The 16,931-nt window shown below is 41.8% G+C and overlaps 1 protein-coding gene and 1 long non-coding RNA gene across 10 annotated transcripts in view; both read right to left on the reverse strand.

The window, feature by feature from the left end:
• Positions 1 to 133: 133 nt before the first annotated feature.
• On the reverse strand, positions 134 to 6,916 carry LOC127385975 (uncharacterized). The gene is made up of 3 exons (XR_007889788.1): positions 6,266 to 6,916; positions 5,423 to 5,556; positions 134 to 1,068 (listed from the first exon to the last, which is right to left on the reverse strand). It is a non-coding gene; the product is annotated as an uncharacterized LOC127385975 (long non-coding RNA).
• A 7,754-nt stretch (positions 6,917 to 14,670) lies between these two features.
• Positions 14,671 to 16,931, reverse strand: part of PTPN5 (protein tyrosine phosphatase non-receptor type 5) — an 84,430-nt gene continuing 82,169 nt past the window's right edge. For all 9 annotated transcript variants that reach the window (XM_051621858.1, XM_051621857.1, XM_051621859.1 and 6 more), the window contains one exon: positions 14,671 to 16,526. In XM_051621858.1, coding sequence (XP_051477818.1) covers positions 16,433 to 16,526 — 94 coding nt within the window. In that variant the 3' untranslated portion in view covers positions 14,671 to 16,432. The remainder of the gene's footprint in view (positions 16,527 to 16,931) is intronic.

Here is a 16,931-nt window from a genome sequence, read left to right on the forward strand (position 1 = left end):
TGCTTTATACAGCAAAGGGAAATCCTTAATTATTATCTGCGTGCTACCAAGACTGGGCACAGACTAACTGGCCAGTCCCAAGTTAAACAATAAACAGACTGCAGAGGAGTGTTATTTCACATCAGCTTCCTAGCTGTTCCAGGAATGCAGCACTGCTCCTCTGCAGAGTTCACTGAAGAACAGAGTTAAGACTACTGTTCCACCTGCTTGTCCTCTCTTGAGCCATTCACACTTCCTTTTGATAATTACACTGGCACAACTGTATTGCTCCATTAGGGTCACTGTCTTCATAGCCTATGACTGTTGGGGCCATCTCCTGAGTCACTCAGCTCAGCAGCATTAAGGATAAGCTCTGCTCTCTGCTTCATGATGTACTGAGGAGACGTCTCAATTCTACATCCCCCTCAGGGTGACATCTTCAGAAGTCAGCACACACTCTAGGCAGGCTTTTCTCTTCTTCACTTGGGTATTCTTGAGATTGCTGAGAACAGATTTTAAAGTCCTAAAAAAGGGATTGGCAAGAAAAAATGGCAAATACCAGCAAGCACCTTATAAATAAAAACAGGTGGCTTTGCCTTTGCAGGATACAACATGGGCAGGAGAGGTTCCAGGCTTGGGACTTTCTTTCCAGTGTGAAAAAGAGGTCTCGATGCTCCTCTGCTTGCTCATCCACAGTCTAGCCAGCTAGACTGGCTTCCATTATTTTCAGTCCAAGCTCTGGGGGTTTTTGTTTTAGTTTTATGGATTTTGCAGCTCAAACCCTGCTATCTTGCGTTTGATCCACACAAAGATGCTTACTTTGCATTACTTATGATCAATGAAGAGTGTTCTGCACTAGATTGGCATTTCAACACTGAGTTCTTTAAAGTTTGTGGACAGAACACCCTTAATTTTCATAGTGTGAGCAAATCCATCATCAGATGTGATTATTTCATACTCATCATCCTGCAGCAACTCCTTCCCGTTTAACTTGTAGGTGAAGTTTTGCACTTTCTTTGGCAGGCAGATTTCAAATGGTGCTCACTGTTTTTCAGTCAGTTTCAGGTCTGTCAGGAGTTAGGGGCTCACCTGTTAAAATACCAAAAAGACAAATATTCATTCTGTTACACTTGGCTCCTGATCTCAGATTTTCTACACTAAATAGCTAGGACTTCAGTGAAGCAATTTTGATTTCTTTCTTAAGTGGTAGCAGAAAGATCAATTAATTCCTTCAACTTCAGTGGAAATTAAGCTAACTACAGTTAATAATGTTCATTAAAAGTTGTATGTAACCCTACAAAGCCACACTGCTTTCCCATTCAGTTCTTCTACCTTAGCTCTGCTTTCTTTCATAGAATCATAAAGGTTGGAAAAGACCTCTAAGACCAGCAAGTCGAACTGTCAACCCAACATCACCAGGCCAACTAAAACATGTTCCAAAGTTCCACATCTACAAGTTTTTTGAACACATTCAGGGATGGTGACTCCACCACTTCCCTGGGCAGCCTGTTCCAATGCTTGGCCACTCTTTCAGTAAATAATTTTTTCCTAATATCCTACCTAACATCCCCCACAGTGCAACCTGAGGCCATTTCCTCTCGTCCTATCACTGGTTGTGTGGGAGAAGAGACTGATACCCACCTCACGCTATGATCTCCTTTCAGGCAGTTGTAGAGAGTGAGAAAGTCTCCCCTCAGCCTCCTCTTCTCCAAACTAAACAATCCCAATGCTCTCAGCTGCTCCTCATAAGACTTGATCTCCAGACCCTTCACCAGCTTTGTTGCTCTTCTCTGGACTGACTCCAGCACCTCAATGTCCTTCTTGCAGTGAGGGTCCAAAACTGAACAGAGTGTTTTAGGTGTGGTCTCACCAGTGCTGAATACAGGGGGACAATTGCTTCCCTACTCCTGCTGGCCACACTATTTTGGATACCAGCCAGGATGCTGTTGGCCTTCTTGGCCACCTGGGCACACTGCTGGCTCATGTTCAGCCAGCTGTCAACCAGAGCCCCCAGATCCTTTGCTGCTGGGCAGCTTTCCAGCCACTCTTCTCCAGGTCTGTAGCATTTCTCTCCTTTAGTGGAGGTCACTGTAAAGTAAATGGCTTCAGGCAACAGCAGATGACATCTAAAACCATACCTGGAGCCATCTGGCAAGCTGAAGGAGGACTGACATCTTCCTGCATTATCTGTCAGGATTGCTGCAGTGCCTGGCACACGATTACTGTTTAGCTTGATCTACCACACCATCAAACAGCTTGTGCCCAAGCCCTGCTAAAGGCTTTTTCAAAAAGATTCATAGGACACTTTAAAAATGGTACTTATGCCAAAGCTTATCTTTAAGAAGTGGTTCTACTTGAATAAAAGGTATAGCAGGTGGGCAGCTTCACTGCTACTTAGCATTGATTTAAAGCAAGTTTGCTGTATAGAATGTGGTTAGTTTTCTTTCAGACAGCAGGCACATGTTTGGCTGGTGGTAGAAAGCATATGCAGATGAGAAAAGATCATTGTCATTATGCTCAGGCCGATCCACTCACTCCCAAGTCCTGTAACACTGTTTGAGCAAAGTTCACTTCTGCTGAAAGGATGGTGCCAAGGTGGATTTTGTCATTCCCTCTCTTTTCTACTAAAACTGGCCCAAATTCAGTAGTGACTCACACGCCTGCCACACTGACGTCAGTGGAGAATTTGGCTTATTATGTTTAATAACTAGGCTTCAAACTGAAATCTGCTATCTCATGAAAGGTGTTTTCACATGGGCGCTCTGGTAACCATGGGTTGGTTTATGACTTGTACATGAGATTCCTGTTTGAGCCTAAAAAGATCAGTGAATCATGAATGTTGCAGACACGTGAGAAAAGAAAGTAGGCCACAGTTTGGCTCACCAGTTTTGACCATCAAATTTTTGTCTGCAGATACTGACATTGTATACAGAACCTCATGCACCTGAGAACAAAGACGACCTATCACTCTCAGCATAACAGTTTCTCGTCAGCCACAGGAAGACAGTAGGTGCCTAGGACTTTCCCATTCCCACTGGTGATGCACAGCACATATTTCATACCCATATGCTACATAAAATTTTTTTCTCAGGGAATACAGGAAACACAAAGGCTCTTTCCCTTAATAAGCACAACTGCACCTTTTAAACCATGTTCTTTTTGTGCAGTGGACTGAGGGCAAGACACACGGTGCTCAGTTTCAAGTCAGCAGGGGATAAAATTCTTTCATCCTGCAAAAGAATTTGCAGCAAATCTGCCCTGCAAAGACTCTCAATTTTGTGTAACTTAAAAATTCTTCCAAGCCTAGTTGCTAGTAACTGGTCTAATCACTAATCAAGCCAGACCTCTTGAGCTCACATTTAGTTATAATCAAGGGTACTTGTAGGTGGCTGGGTAATGGATACTATACACATGTAGCTACTGTATCATCTCAGGTGAAGTGTTCAGACTGGAACAAAAAAAAAAACCAACAAAACATGGAGAAAGCAATAAGCAAAAGCTCCACACAGACTGAGGCAGGAGACAAGGCAAAAGTATTAGTGAATCCTTCTCTGTGTTTAAGTCAGTGTTTTTTTAATCACTGTGCTGGTTTGGTTTGGCGGGATTTTTGGTAGCCAGGGAAAGGCCACAGGGGTGGCTCTGGTAAGAAGCTGAGAAGCTCCCCCTGCTCCAAACCCAGCCAAGGAGCCTTAGAGGGGCAATAGATGAGCCTCAGCAATTAACATATGAAAGAACAGAGGTAAGAGCTGAGAAGAGCCAGAAGTTAAAGAAAAAGAAGAGCTGAGCTGGAAAGGGAGAGCCATGCTAGTGGTTGGTGAGGAAGGAGGGAAAGAAGATGCCCAAGCAGAAATTTCCCTGCAACCCATGGCGAGATGGCAGCTGTCCCCCTGCATTCATGGATGAACATGGTGGAACATTCCCTGAAAGTGCCAGGAGGGGTGAACTTGGCCAGTGGACTTGGATTTTGCTGCCTCTGGACTTGGATTTGCTGCCAGTGGACTGATTATACAGCTTTGGAAGACCCTGGCCCCAGGGGAGTTTGTTCCTGAAGGAACCCGTGACTCTGTGGGAAGCCCAGGCTGGAGCAGCTCCAAACCTCGTGGGAAGGACTCATGAAGGAGAGGCTGGTGGAGGACTCTCTCCATGGGAGGGACCCCATGGGGAAGCAGGGGAGGACTGTGAGGAATCCTTCCTGAGGAGGAAGGAGCAGCAGGAACCAGCAGCCTGTGAACTGACTCTAAACCCCATCCCCTGTCCCCCTGTGCCGCTGGGGGGAAGGAGGGACAGAAACCGGGAACAAAGGGATTTGGGCCCAGGAAGAAGGGAGGGGTGGGGGTAACATATGTAAGCTCTGCTCTTTGTGTTGTCTGTGTCCTGTGTGTTTGATTAGTGTGAAATTAAATTATTATTTTTCCCCAAGCTGAGTCTGTTTTGCCTGGGACCTTAATTGGTGAAGAACCCTCCTTGTCCTTTGTCTCGACTCACGAGCTTTGTCCTCCCCATCTCAGAGTGTGTGTGAGGGGGAGCTGAATGAGCGGCCATGGGGCTGTTTCTTTGTTGTTGTGTTGGGCCCAAACCACAACATTATTGGCAAGCCAGCCAGGAGAGAGACAAGAAACCACGACAATCACTAACAGAACTGTTGAAAATCCAAAATCTGAGGGCATAAGTTTTGAGGCCAAATCCAATGATCCCTCCTCTAAAAATCCCTCACAGCCTTCCCAGAGCCCCATAAAGAGACAGAAGTCTTCCCACAGATAATTATGTATTTTGGATCAGGTCCATTCTTGGCCTAAGGCAGCAAAATGACCCACCCCTCTCCTCAGGGACATCCTTTTACTCTGGTGCTTTGCATTGCAAGTATCACCCCTGTGACCTGCATAAGCAATTCAGAGACCAGAGGAGGGTGAATGGAAGCTGCTGGACTTCAGACTCTGGAATACTGTAGGAAAAAGACTTTGACCTGCCCTGCCTGGCAAACTTTTAACAGAGAGAAGAGATGAATTAGAGTGAACCAAGAATTAAGGAGAGAGAGAAAGGGACAGACCAAGGAAAGTACAGAAAAGAAGTGCTTAACTTTTACAGCCAAACAAATCAAACAGGGCTGAACTGGGACATATGTGTTGAATAGGATGAATTATTCAGATTTAGCATTGGTTTTGCTTGAATGGCACACAAGAGGCACTAGGGACTCACTATGCTAAACACAAAACCAAATAGCAAAAACAATGGTTCCTTCTTCTGTTGATGGGAAACACTGCCCTGTCTAAGAACACAGCAGTGTTTGACAGGAGCAGTACTGCAGTAGGTCAACAGCAAACAGGGACATTTTTATTGCTGCTGAGAAATACTATAGTGCTAATATTTTTCATTTTTACAGATTTTACTGTGCAAATAAAAGAAATAATGAGCTAATGGCAAGGAAAAAAAAAAGGTGTGTTACCTTAGCACATACTTCTTAAAAATACTGTCAAAAAGATTCTGGATTCGTCTTCTATTGGTACCCATTCTCTCTTTTCCATGTTGCATTAGGTTTTGGTTTACTTTTAACTTTAGCTCAGAATGTTGCTTTGTCTCCTAAAATTCAAGAGGAAACATTGGAATTAATGAATGAATTACATGGAACAGAAGCCTGTTACCTACTTTATCTGTTTGGGTTTATTTTAAATGCATGGTGTCTTTTCCCGACCGCTGTATGGAGATTAGATCAACCTTGCTTTTCTTTACATACTGTACTTATTTACAACTTTACATCCATCACAGATACCGCTTTGGGAATGAAATTTATTTATTAGCAGTGTTCTGAACACTGACATGAATGATTTGTGATTTTTTTTTGTAATAAAGACTCATATGATCTTTCTGTCACTTAAGACAGTCACAGATCTGTCACATGGGAGAGATTACACATGATGGAAAGGCTTACTTACTTATGCATATAAGGTCACATTCTTCCAGCCCCAGCCAAATAAGTTGATCATGGGTTTTGCATAAACAAGAACTGCAGTATTTAAATCAGTAAGGACAGGTTTTCAGCAGCTAAAATGAACAGCACATTTTCCCCTGATTTTGACTGATCCATGACATCTCTCTAAAATACAGTCAGGATGGACACAGGTAACTACAGTTTGCACCTGTTTTGTTCACTACTGTTCCAGCTATAGAAGACGATAGGCCATATTTACTTGTATGACATGACTGAATATACCTAAGAGCACCTGAAAATGCAGTCAGTTGTTGGCAGGTACTAGGTCAAGAGCTGTTTTCACCAGAAATTGTTACTCACCCTCAGGTGTTCCCAGTGGACAAGGTTTTTTTCCACAAATTCAGCAATGCTTTCTCCAGCAAGAATCTCAAAGCAGCATGTCAACCATGCTAAAAGACTCCAATAAGGCAGAAAACTTCCTAGAAACAACTTATTTGTTTGGGAAAAAATACATTAATCAAGCAGAACAGAGAGGGATTTATTTACTAGGAGTGGGAAAAGAAGCCCTGACACAAAGTAACACAGAGAATTGCCACAGTCAAGGGGAGGGCAGCAGTCCCCTATCAGGAGGCCAGTGTCCCTCCATGATGGGTGAACTGGAGAAGACTGGGAGCAGCTGGGCAAGGACCACAAATGACTAAGCTATAATTATGCACTGCAACCTAGAAGATACAGTCCATGGGGAAGACAATGTTAAGACCATATGACCTTGATACTTTGTTGTCAGCAGAAATTACAGTTATGCCAAAAGTGCACTTTTTAGGCATCCTCTGAAGGAGATCCTTTTCCTTATCAGAATACATATATCCTGGTTTCCTTGGTGAGCTGGCCTTTGTCTCCAGCCTGCCTGTATGAAAGACTCCTTATATGCAGAAGACAAATAGAGTCTCTATACTGGACTATACATCTCTATATACCTGCTAAAATTATACAGGAAGATATGATTTTTGCTTTAACCTCATTTGTCCAAAGATGTTCCCCTCCCCTTACCACCCTCTCTTACTCTTCTCAGCCTATCACTCTTGCATACTAATCATCATTGGTGTTGGTGACAGCAACAATTAGGGCTGGTTAGGAAGAGACAAGATGTTACTCTATAACCCCAGACACCCTGGGAAAGAATGTATTTTGCCCTCAGTTATTATGAGGCAAATCCACACCAGTAGCACCAAGTGCTAAAATAAGAAGGCATATAGCATGCTGCTTCACTCATCTGCAGCTCTGCACAACTCTGCATGTCTTTGGATTTTCAAATCCTTCAAAGCTCACAGTGAGAGTTTAAAAAGCCAACCCACCGTTTTAAGAGTTTATCCCTTAATCTTAAAAATTAAATTCCCTTCACTTATATTTCTTTTACGTGATCAAAATTTTCATCTTTGGCCACAGGTTTTCTGAACACGAAAATGTTCAGAACATATTTTTCCTAAACTGCTGGGTTATTACCTTTTGTTATCCTTCAGTCAGGAGAGCAAACTCTCTGGTAGAAAGACAGCCCTTAATAGTAAGCAACGAGCTTTTGGAAGCCTTGTCAGATTACAGGTTTTCCTGTTTCTTGACTGGAACCAACTTCCAGAGTCCAAAAGGCTGCACTTGAAGAATTGTCTGTTACTGCCCATCACCACAACTCAACTTGCCCCTACCTCGCCTGTGAGCAAGAAAGAAAACAAACAACCCTCTGTGCTTAGGAAGACAGGTACACCACAAACCAGCTCACGGGTACTCTGCAGAAAGATTAACTTCACTCATCACATACAGCACAGCTATCACACTGTATTTGCTATGGCTGCTATTAACAAAAACAGCACACACTTACAAGGCAAACCAGATCTCAAGAAAAGACTTGTCAGTACCACTGAAGTACACATAACAAAGACTCAGTGCAAGTGAATGTTTATTTTAGTTTCAGTTACAGAAGCCAGAGTTGGACAAGTTTGACTAATTCTTTTGTAGGTAACTGAGTCTTCCCTACATCATACATTTTACAGCTCTTTTACTCCCGGTTTTAAGTGTTTCAAGGAGTTATAATTCAGAGTGGTACTTCACAGGGTTCCTTTCTTGGAAAGCAAAGGAAAGGAAAAGTGAAACAGATAGGAGACTAAAGCTATTGATCTCACACAGACAATTTCCACCCTGCCTGCCAACAGCCACAGAATACAAAGTATTAGGACATTGTTGAGAACATACGCTTATGATTTTTTTTTTCTTTCTTTTTTTTTTTCTTTTCCCCAGCTGCTAAGGTCCTGATCGTTCCTACTAAAGAGACAGGAGCTTTCAACACCATAACTGACCCTTCTGTGTACCTCAGCTCACATGAAATCCTGTAGATTGCTGCATTCTTAGGAAGATGCTCACATCCCTCTACACTGGACAAATATGGGTTCCATATTTAAATACATACTGGCCTCTTGTGGGCTATATTGTTACATCCTTTACACTGGCTTCAGCAGTTTCTCATTCTTGAAATAACAGGACAATAAAACTTCAAGTATTAGGCTAAAAGGAGTAAAGCATCTGTAGGATCTGTAGGATGGAGGACACCTTTTAGTTTGAAAATAAACATTACCTCCCCAATTCCCTTATGATTGATTCTTACACCATTTCAAAACTTTGATCGAAGACTATTACACAATTTACCAGTCTTGTTTTTCATGTTAAAAATAAAATATGTGGGTCTAGGTTTCAAACAGATAAACATTCAACAAATGCTGCTTTGGCGTCTCAGTCCATCCTGGGTGCTCCTTCCGCATCTCAGTGAAATAGCCAGGCTTTGGCTTTGTTTATTTTTAAATTAAACAGGCAGCAGTTTCCGCCATTTCCAAGTCCAGCCAGTTCATTCAATTACTCTAACAGGTACTATTTTTAATTATTTTTTTTTTAGAAAATCAGTTCACAACTTTAGATTACAGAGGTCATTCTTTAATCAGTTCTCTTCCACTGCTTAATAAATCTGAGATTCTGTCACTCTCTATCATATGAAGGACTTAATTCCAACAAGACAAGACTGAATTACAGATCTCAGCCTGTGTTTTTAGGTCTTTTTTACTTTACTAGTGTTAGCAGCAGCAGTGCTGAAACAGTGCAGCTACAAGAGGCCATTATACATGTATTCAGGTCTATCTCTTCTGAAGGACACAGTCTACATATCTTGCTTGCAATGAAGGCGGAATTACTGGCAATAAACTGCCTAAGTGACTGCATTTGAATTCTGTTTGGAACAGACTATTGTTGTCTGTGTTTATGTTAAATTCAAAGGAAAAGGGAGGCTGGTGCAGGAGGTACCTGGGTTATGCTCTGCAAAACACAGAACATAGAAAACCAAAGAACATAAAAATCTACACAACCTCCAGAGACTCACAGGAATAACACTAGGGGTAAACTCTGGAACAAGCAATGCAAAAAAACCCCCTTGAGAATATACCACCTTTCCTGGTGATTTTAAGATTATTCTTGCTAGTCTAAGAAAGAAAGAGGAAGGTAAAAAAATTAAGAAAAATCAAGGAAAAAACTTGCAGAGATTGAAACACTGTCAACTGTTCCAGTGAGTAGTAACTACCAAAATCAACACATTTTGTAATTCATAGGCTAAAGAAAGATTCCAGCAAGACAGAGAATCTATGTAGAACTTGTGTTCTTACTAACACAACTGCATTTATCAAATCAGAAGTGGAACTGGGATCAATCATGCTATAAAGTAGATAAGGTATAATTTATTGCTTGACTAATAAATCTATCAAGGAACCAACCTTTACCTCTTCAACATGCTAATTCAGGAACAAAAGCTCAACATAGATACACAGAAACCTGGAATCTGGGCTGGAACTTACATTTTCCCCAACAAAACCAAAACACTGCCAACCCAATCCAATCCCTCCTATCTATCCAAATTGATTCAAAAAACAGACAGTCCCTTTCCATGTTAATTTTCACAGTATCCATTAATCCTCCCTCATGCTTCTTTCACCATCTACTGTGCCACACTGACTGGGCATGTGCATATGCCCACACTGCTGGGGGAGAAAAAGTAATACATATGAATGAGTTGATCTTTCAGTCTGGATCATTAAGTCTGGCCATGCACCAGACTCAGGCCTCAGGAACTGGAAGGAGTGACTCCAAAAGATCTCTTCATTACCCTGACTTTTGTCATGCTTGTTTGCTTTCCATATTCCTCACAACAGCCTAAAGACCAAGATGACATGGATGTAGTGCAACCAATCACATCTGGTTTTCTTTCTTTTGAGACAAAAGGAGCAAAAGGTAATTTACAAGAGGAGATTTCTGTCACTCTTATGGGTTTTGACTTAACTCCTGACTGTCCTCCTTGTATCCACTTCAGAGACAAACAAGCTAAGCACACAAAGGAGGAGAAAAAAGGATCTACACAGGTTTTTCTCCCTCTGATCCCTGTAGAGAAGTGTTGCCTCTGCCTTTTCAGAGGAAAGCAGACACTGTGCAGCTGCTGCTGGGACAGGGGCGGGGGTTAACGTCAGACATAATAAGAAAACTTTGACTTGGGCAAACACCACTACTTCCCACAGGAGAAAGGCCTTTAGCAAGACAGACAGTATTGCAGACTTCTCTGTCTGCACAGTTCTGAGATATAGTGACATTAAAAGGCAGGCTCTGAAGAGCATCTGGTAATACAAGCTCATTCCAAAGAAACAGATTCCTGGAAAACACTGGCTATCAACTGGTTGGATTAAAACTAGTGCAATACAGTGACTTATTTAACTCTACGTTACACATAAGAAGCAATAGGGAACACAGAAGCTAAGTAACATGGTTTCAGTGGAGAGAAAGGGCCAGAAATTGTAATCCCCAACTCCTCTGCCAAACTGCTTAAGCTTTATCTTCTTAAATGCTCTGAGCCATACTGCCAGATCTGGTGCCAACATAGCTTTTAATTCTGAGTAAGTAATTGAGCTTTTCTCTGCATTCAGCTTTGCCATCCATTGAATAAACCTGGCACTGCTGCCCTGCTGGGGATACATGACACACAAGCTTGGGCAGGTCTGCCATGCCCAAGTTAATCGTAACCCCTTCTGTCACTTCCACACCACACCCTAAGAATGTGGCATCTGTTATATTTGGGTGCTGGAGCCTGATCTCTATCAATACTCAGGAAAGAGTGGACTTTTCTCTTTCCTTCACATCTTTGTGGATATGTGAATTTCACATTTAGACATTGGAAATCAATGCCTGTGTTGTGTAGAGCATGCAGTTCTTTGATTGCCTGTTCCTCACACACAAAGCTACAAATACTGCTTTCATTCACGTATTTTACGTGCTTTCGGAGTAATCTTTTTTCCTTACAGGACTCCTGAGCTTCTCTACATTTTCCTAAGTTTGATAGTCACTCTCACAGACAATAGCAGGTACACATCTAGACTCAGCAGAAGAAAAACAGTTATCCCAAATGTACCTCAAAGTATTTTGGTTTTTCTCCCTAGCAAATGTATAAAGCACATTTCATGTAAAAAATAAGAGACAAAACCAGTTATAATTAACAAATCATAAATTTACCATTTCCCTTTGTTTAAAATGGTTCCTAGAAAAGAATACACGAAAGATAATAGTGGAAGTGCACTTCTAAAACTTGCCAACTCACCAATGAACAGATAGACACTTTCTAACACCACCTGTGTTCCTCCATGGCAGAGACAGCTGAGAAATGACAGAAACCAAGATCCTGTTTAGTGATCTCTTCACTCTCAAGCCCTTTTGCAACTGCAAATTCACAAGTTAGAGATACGATTTTTCCAAAGTAGAGTAACTGTACAGGTAACATCCAGAATTGTTAACCATTTCTGAAAGTCTTGCAAGTAAATGCAACACTCTACCATACATGCCTGCTAGGTAGTTAACATTTCAGAATAATTTGACCAAGTCATCTTTATCTTGATCCTTCAGAGACACAGATGTGCTTTACCTGGGGACAGCTCTTGCTCTCAACTGCAGTCTAGGTTTTTGGACAACACTGCTTAAGTGTGATGACCAGTGACCAGCGAACAAGAGGCACTGAGCTAGGCTCTGCTCTGTTCATGAAATGTGAAAAAGCTTGTCATAGAATCATAGAATGGTTTGAGTTGGAAGGGACTTTAATCTAGTTCCAACTCCCCTGCATCGACAGGGACACCTCCCACTAGACCAGGTTGCTCAAAGACCCATCCAACCTGGCCTTGGAGGCTTCCAGGGAGTGGGCAGTGACAAATTCCCTGGGCAACCTCTGCGAGTATCTCCCCACCTTCACAGTTAAGATTTTCTTCCTAATACTTATTCTAAAACTACCTTATCTCAGTTTGAAACCATTACTCCTTGTCCTATCACTCCCTGCCATCGTAAAAAGTCCCTCCCCAGCTTCCTGTAGGCCCCTTCAGGCACTGGAAAACTGCTATAAGGTCTGCCTGGAGCCTTCTCTTCTCCAGACTGAACAACCCCAACTCTCTCTACCTGTCTTGATAGAAGAGGTGCTCCGTCCCTCTGACCATTTTTGTGACATCCCTCTGGACTTGCTCCTACAGCTCTATGTCCTTCCTGTGTTGAGGCTCTAGAACTGGACACAGTAATGTATGTGGGGTATCATGAGAGCAGAGTAGAGGGGGAAAATCACCTCCCTTGACCTGCTGGCCACACTTCTTCTGAGGCAGTCTAGGACACGGTTGGCTTTCTGGGCTGCAAGTGCACATTGGTGGCTCATGTTGAGCTTCTCATCAACCAACACCCCCAAGTCCTTCTCCTTAAGGCTGTTCTCAATCCAGTCTCCACCCAGCCTGTATTTGTGCTTGGGATTGCCCCAACCCAGGTGCAGGACCTTGCACTTGGCCTTGTTGAACTTCATGAGGTTGACATGGGCCCACCTCTCAAGCCTATCAAGGTCACTCTGGATGGCATCCCTTCCCTCCAGCATGTCAGCCCCACCTCACAGCTTGTTGTCATCAGCAAACTTGCTGAGGGTGCATGCACTCAATTCCACTGTCCATGTTACCAATAAAGATCTTACACAGCACCAGTTCCAATACTGACCCCTGAGGAGTGCCACTTGTCACTGCTCCCCACCTGGACATTGAGCCTTTGACAGCAACTCTGACTGCAACCATCCAGCCAATTCCTTATCCACCAAGTGGTACATCTGTCAAGTCCATGTCTCTAATTTACAGACCACAATGTCATGCAGTAGAGTGTCAAATGCTTGGCACAAGTCCAAGTGTATCATATCAGTTGCTCTTCCCTTATCTACCAATGCTGTAGCCCTGTCATAGAAGGACACTGAATTTCTCAGACAGGATTTGCACTTACTGAATTGGTGTTGGCTGTCACCAGTCACCTCCTTTAGAATAGTTTCCAGGAGGATCTGCTCCATGATATTGCTAGGCACAGAGGTGAGACTGACTGGACTATAGTTCCCCAGTTCTTTTTTCTTTCCCTTTTTAAAAACGGGGGTTACACCCTTTTCTAGTCAGTGGGAACTTCATGAGACTGCCACAACTTCTCAACAGAAGACCTCCCAGTTGGTTCAAAGTAAAATAACCTGAAGTTTGTCATATGCTAGCTTACCTGAAGAGAGTAATTCAGTCCTCTGGCAAACAACTGTGTTGTAGGTATTAATGCTGTGGTCTCTGGTACAAAAGACACCTGCAGAGTGAACTGGAGAGAGTGGACGAAGTGTGATTTGAATTTCCTTTTAATAGAGAAAGGGTGCCCAGTAAAAAAGAAGACTAGTAAGACACATAGCTTAGCTTAGTTCCTATTGTCAGCTCAGTTTCAAACCTATTGATTACAGAAGCCCCACTTATCTCAAGTGCTTCTGCATGGCCAGAGCTCCTTCCTGCTAATCCTAAGCACTTCTTAAGACTACTCGGCTGTCAGAATATCAGAACTGCTGATACAAGGTCATCCAGACCTCAAATTCTGTTAAAAAAACACACAAACCAACAACAAAACAACAAAAAGAGAGAGATATATTAATTGTGGTAAGGCCGAAGAGTAAACAGAGGGATTAGCTCCAAATCTGTTAGGCAAAGTAACGCTTCAAGAGGCATCTGAGTATTTTGATCCTGAACAAGTAGCATGTTTTTGCCTGGTGTGAGACATCAGCAGTGCAACTCTCATACCCACTCCATGCACTTAGGCTGACATGTGCTTTGTACTAGTGAACTGATGCAAAGCAGCCTGTTTTTACCAGTGACCACTCCCTCAGGACAGTCCACGTATGTAGAATGGCAGTGGACAGCAGGCTAGATTTCCTTAATCAGCATAAATTGTTTGCTTCTACTCAAGTCAGAGAAGCACTAGCAACTATTATCTGCTGAGGATCTGTGCAAGGACCTCAAAGTCATTATGCCTCGTTTGCCATAAAGCAATTACCCTCTAGAAAGTCTTCTTGTACAGGAGGCAATCTATACATTGAACTTTGCTCCTATGTGCCCTCTCCTATCAACCATCAACAAATATTCTTTGGGAGATGCACAGTAAGCTGATGACAGAAAAAGTAATTTTATTCACCGAGTCAGTTTTGACACTGAAGGGAACTGAACAACTGAAAACATCATCTATAAGGAGTTTCACTTACAATGTTATTCAGAATATCAGTGGTGCTTTTGTTACTTCTAAGGAGTGCTTAGATGGAATACTGTTACCCCTTCAAAAGAATTGGTAGCACTGGGGAGAATACAGCTAGCAGGGTTTACATAAAACTAACAGTCATGTTATGCTCAAAAGCTTAAGTTTATTGCTCTATTTAATTACTACCACCAGTATTTTTAAAAAGAATGCCACTTCTTCCTGCTAGCTTTTCACTGAAGGAAATATTTTAAATACAGCAATAAAATCAAGTGGTTTAAAGATAACACATTTTGCACACATTCATGCAAACCCTGCTGACAGGATTTTTACAGGTTCATGGATACAGAATAAATATAAAGGATGTGTACTGAAATACTGGGAAATTTTCCCCACAGTGAAGAAGTTGTAGGCATAACATTTCAGGCCCTACACCCTGCACCTACTGACACGAATGGCAAAACCTCAGTGGGAGCAGGACCAGCCCTTATTGTTCTCAGAGCTGCTTTACCTTCTTCTGACCAGGAAGTGCAGTAAATTCTCAGAATCTCCTGCACTAATAAAAGTTTTGGTTATTGTTACAAATACAGAGAAGCAAAAATATTTTTAGTAGATCATTAAAACTACTATTCACAAAACACTCATTTTTCATGTTAAGGGTCCTGTATACCTGCTCAACAAAGCACTTAAACATATGCTTACCTGTAAGCATTAAACACAAGCTACAGTCTTCACAGCCTGACTGAGGTCTAAAAAGAAAAGCATGGGCAGTTGTCTGTGTCACTGAACAGGAAACACTGCTGCCCCTACTAGTGATTAGAATGGGATAATGATTGTCTAAATTTGGTTGGGGGCAAATTTATCAAAAAGCAGCCAGCATGTTCAGACTGATTTTTTTTCTCTTTCTTTTTTAAAGCTGCCTTTAGGATGTGCATTGATTTTAATGAGCACTGGGCACTGTCACCCTCAAGGCTTTGAAACAAGTTTAAATTCATAGAATACAAGTGATTTTATTATTAAATTTTTAATAAAGATGAATTCAACTCACAAAATTTCTCACCTGATTTCCAACCTCAAATTGAGGAGAGGCCACATTTGGATTAAGGAACAAACACAAAAAGAGGAACTATTTGCAAAAATGAAATCTGATTGCAGATTGAGATGCCAAAATATTTAAAAATTTAAGAATTGATGTTCAGATTAACTTCTATTATTTGCCTCAGATTCACCCAGCTGTCATGACTAGGGTATGTTGCTGGTAAGAACTGGGGGTAAAAATTTCACTCACATCATTGAAATATTTTTTTTCCTCTTAGTTCCGATAACACTAGTGGTGGACTGCTTTAGAAAAAATAAGCAAGCAAACATGATGTGTGAAAGAATTTAAATGTGAATCTACTTGAATCTTTCGATGCAGAGGCTCAGAAAGTTAACAATATACACAGTATTCGGTAATTTTATATGTAAAAACAATCGGAAAGAGGCAAAAAGTTACTTTCAAGCTTAGTCAACTTACGGCACATTTCAGCATGACAATTGAAAAAGTTTCACACTGTATTTGGATATATTAGCAATGATTTTTTAAAAATAGCAAACTGAAGACTGGATTTTTTTTCGGATTTTTTTTCTTGCTTTTGTAACAAATGAAGCTACTGTTCCTATTTACAGTATAAATAAGCCATTTTTTGGTGAAGATTATGTCCTGTCACTTATGTTTAAGACAAGGCGTACCTCAGCTCTTAAATGTCAATGCAAACAAGAGCGTAAAAGCAATATCGAAGTAAAAGAATGTATCCTTTTTTTCCAGCTAAGATAGCCAGGTTACCATGTGTCTCTGATCAGATCTGAAATATATCTGAATACAGTCAAAAGTTCGCTTGGTTTAGCCTTTAGGAATATCACGAGCACTTATTCTTCTGCTGCTCTAGAAAGCTGTTTTCCGTACAAGCTCATGACATGATGGACAAATTGATACTGTTCACAAGTCTGGATCATTCCTCCCCTGAAAAGGAAAGAAAAAAAGGGGAGGGAAACAACAGCCTTATTACGTGCAAATAACACACGAGGAAACGGCATAGCTAACATGAAGCTGGTGTTGCACATAGGTGGTCAGTTCCAAAGCTTCCTAAAAATGAGTGAAAAGTGCCCACTGATTGCAACCAGCTTGCAGTCTGACCTCAAGCTCCATTTTGAAACTCTCTGCTAGCCAAGGAAAGACGGCAGGCAGAACAGTGATGGACTTTACCTCAGTTTTTCTTGGCAGAGGCCCTCATCCAGTAAGGAAAAACCATCATCATTTACATTCATATTACAAGAGCCCCAAGCTCCATTTTAAACACTCTGAAAAGTAGCCCCCACCCCAAAGCTCTAGATGGGTAGATGGGAGCAAGCAGAACGAAGTGGGGAA

Source organism: Apus apus, chromosome 5, assembly GCF_020740795.1.
Source record: "Apus apus isolate bApuApu2 chromosome 5, bApuApu2.pri.cur, whole genome shotgun sequence".
NCBI classification, from domain to species: Eukaryota; Metazoa; Chordata; class Aves; order Apodiformes; family Apodidae; genus Apus; species Apus apus.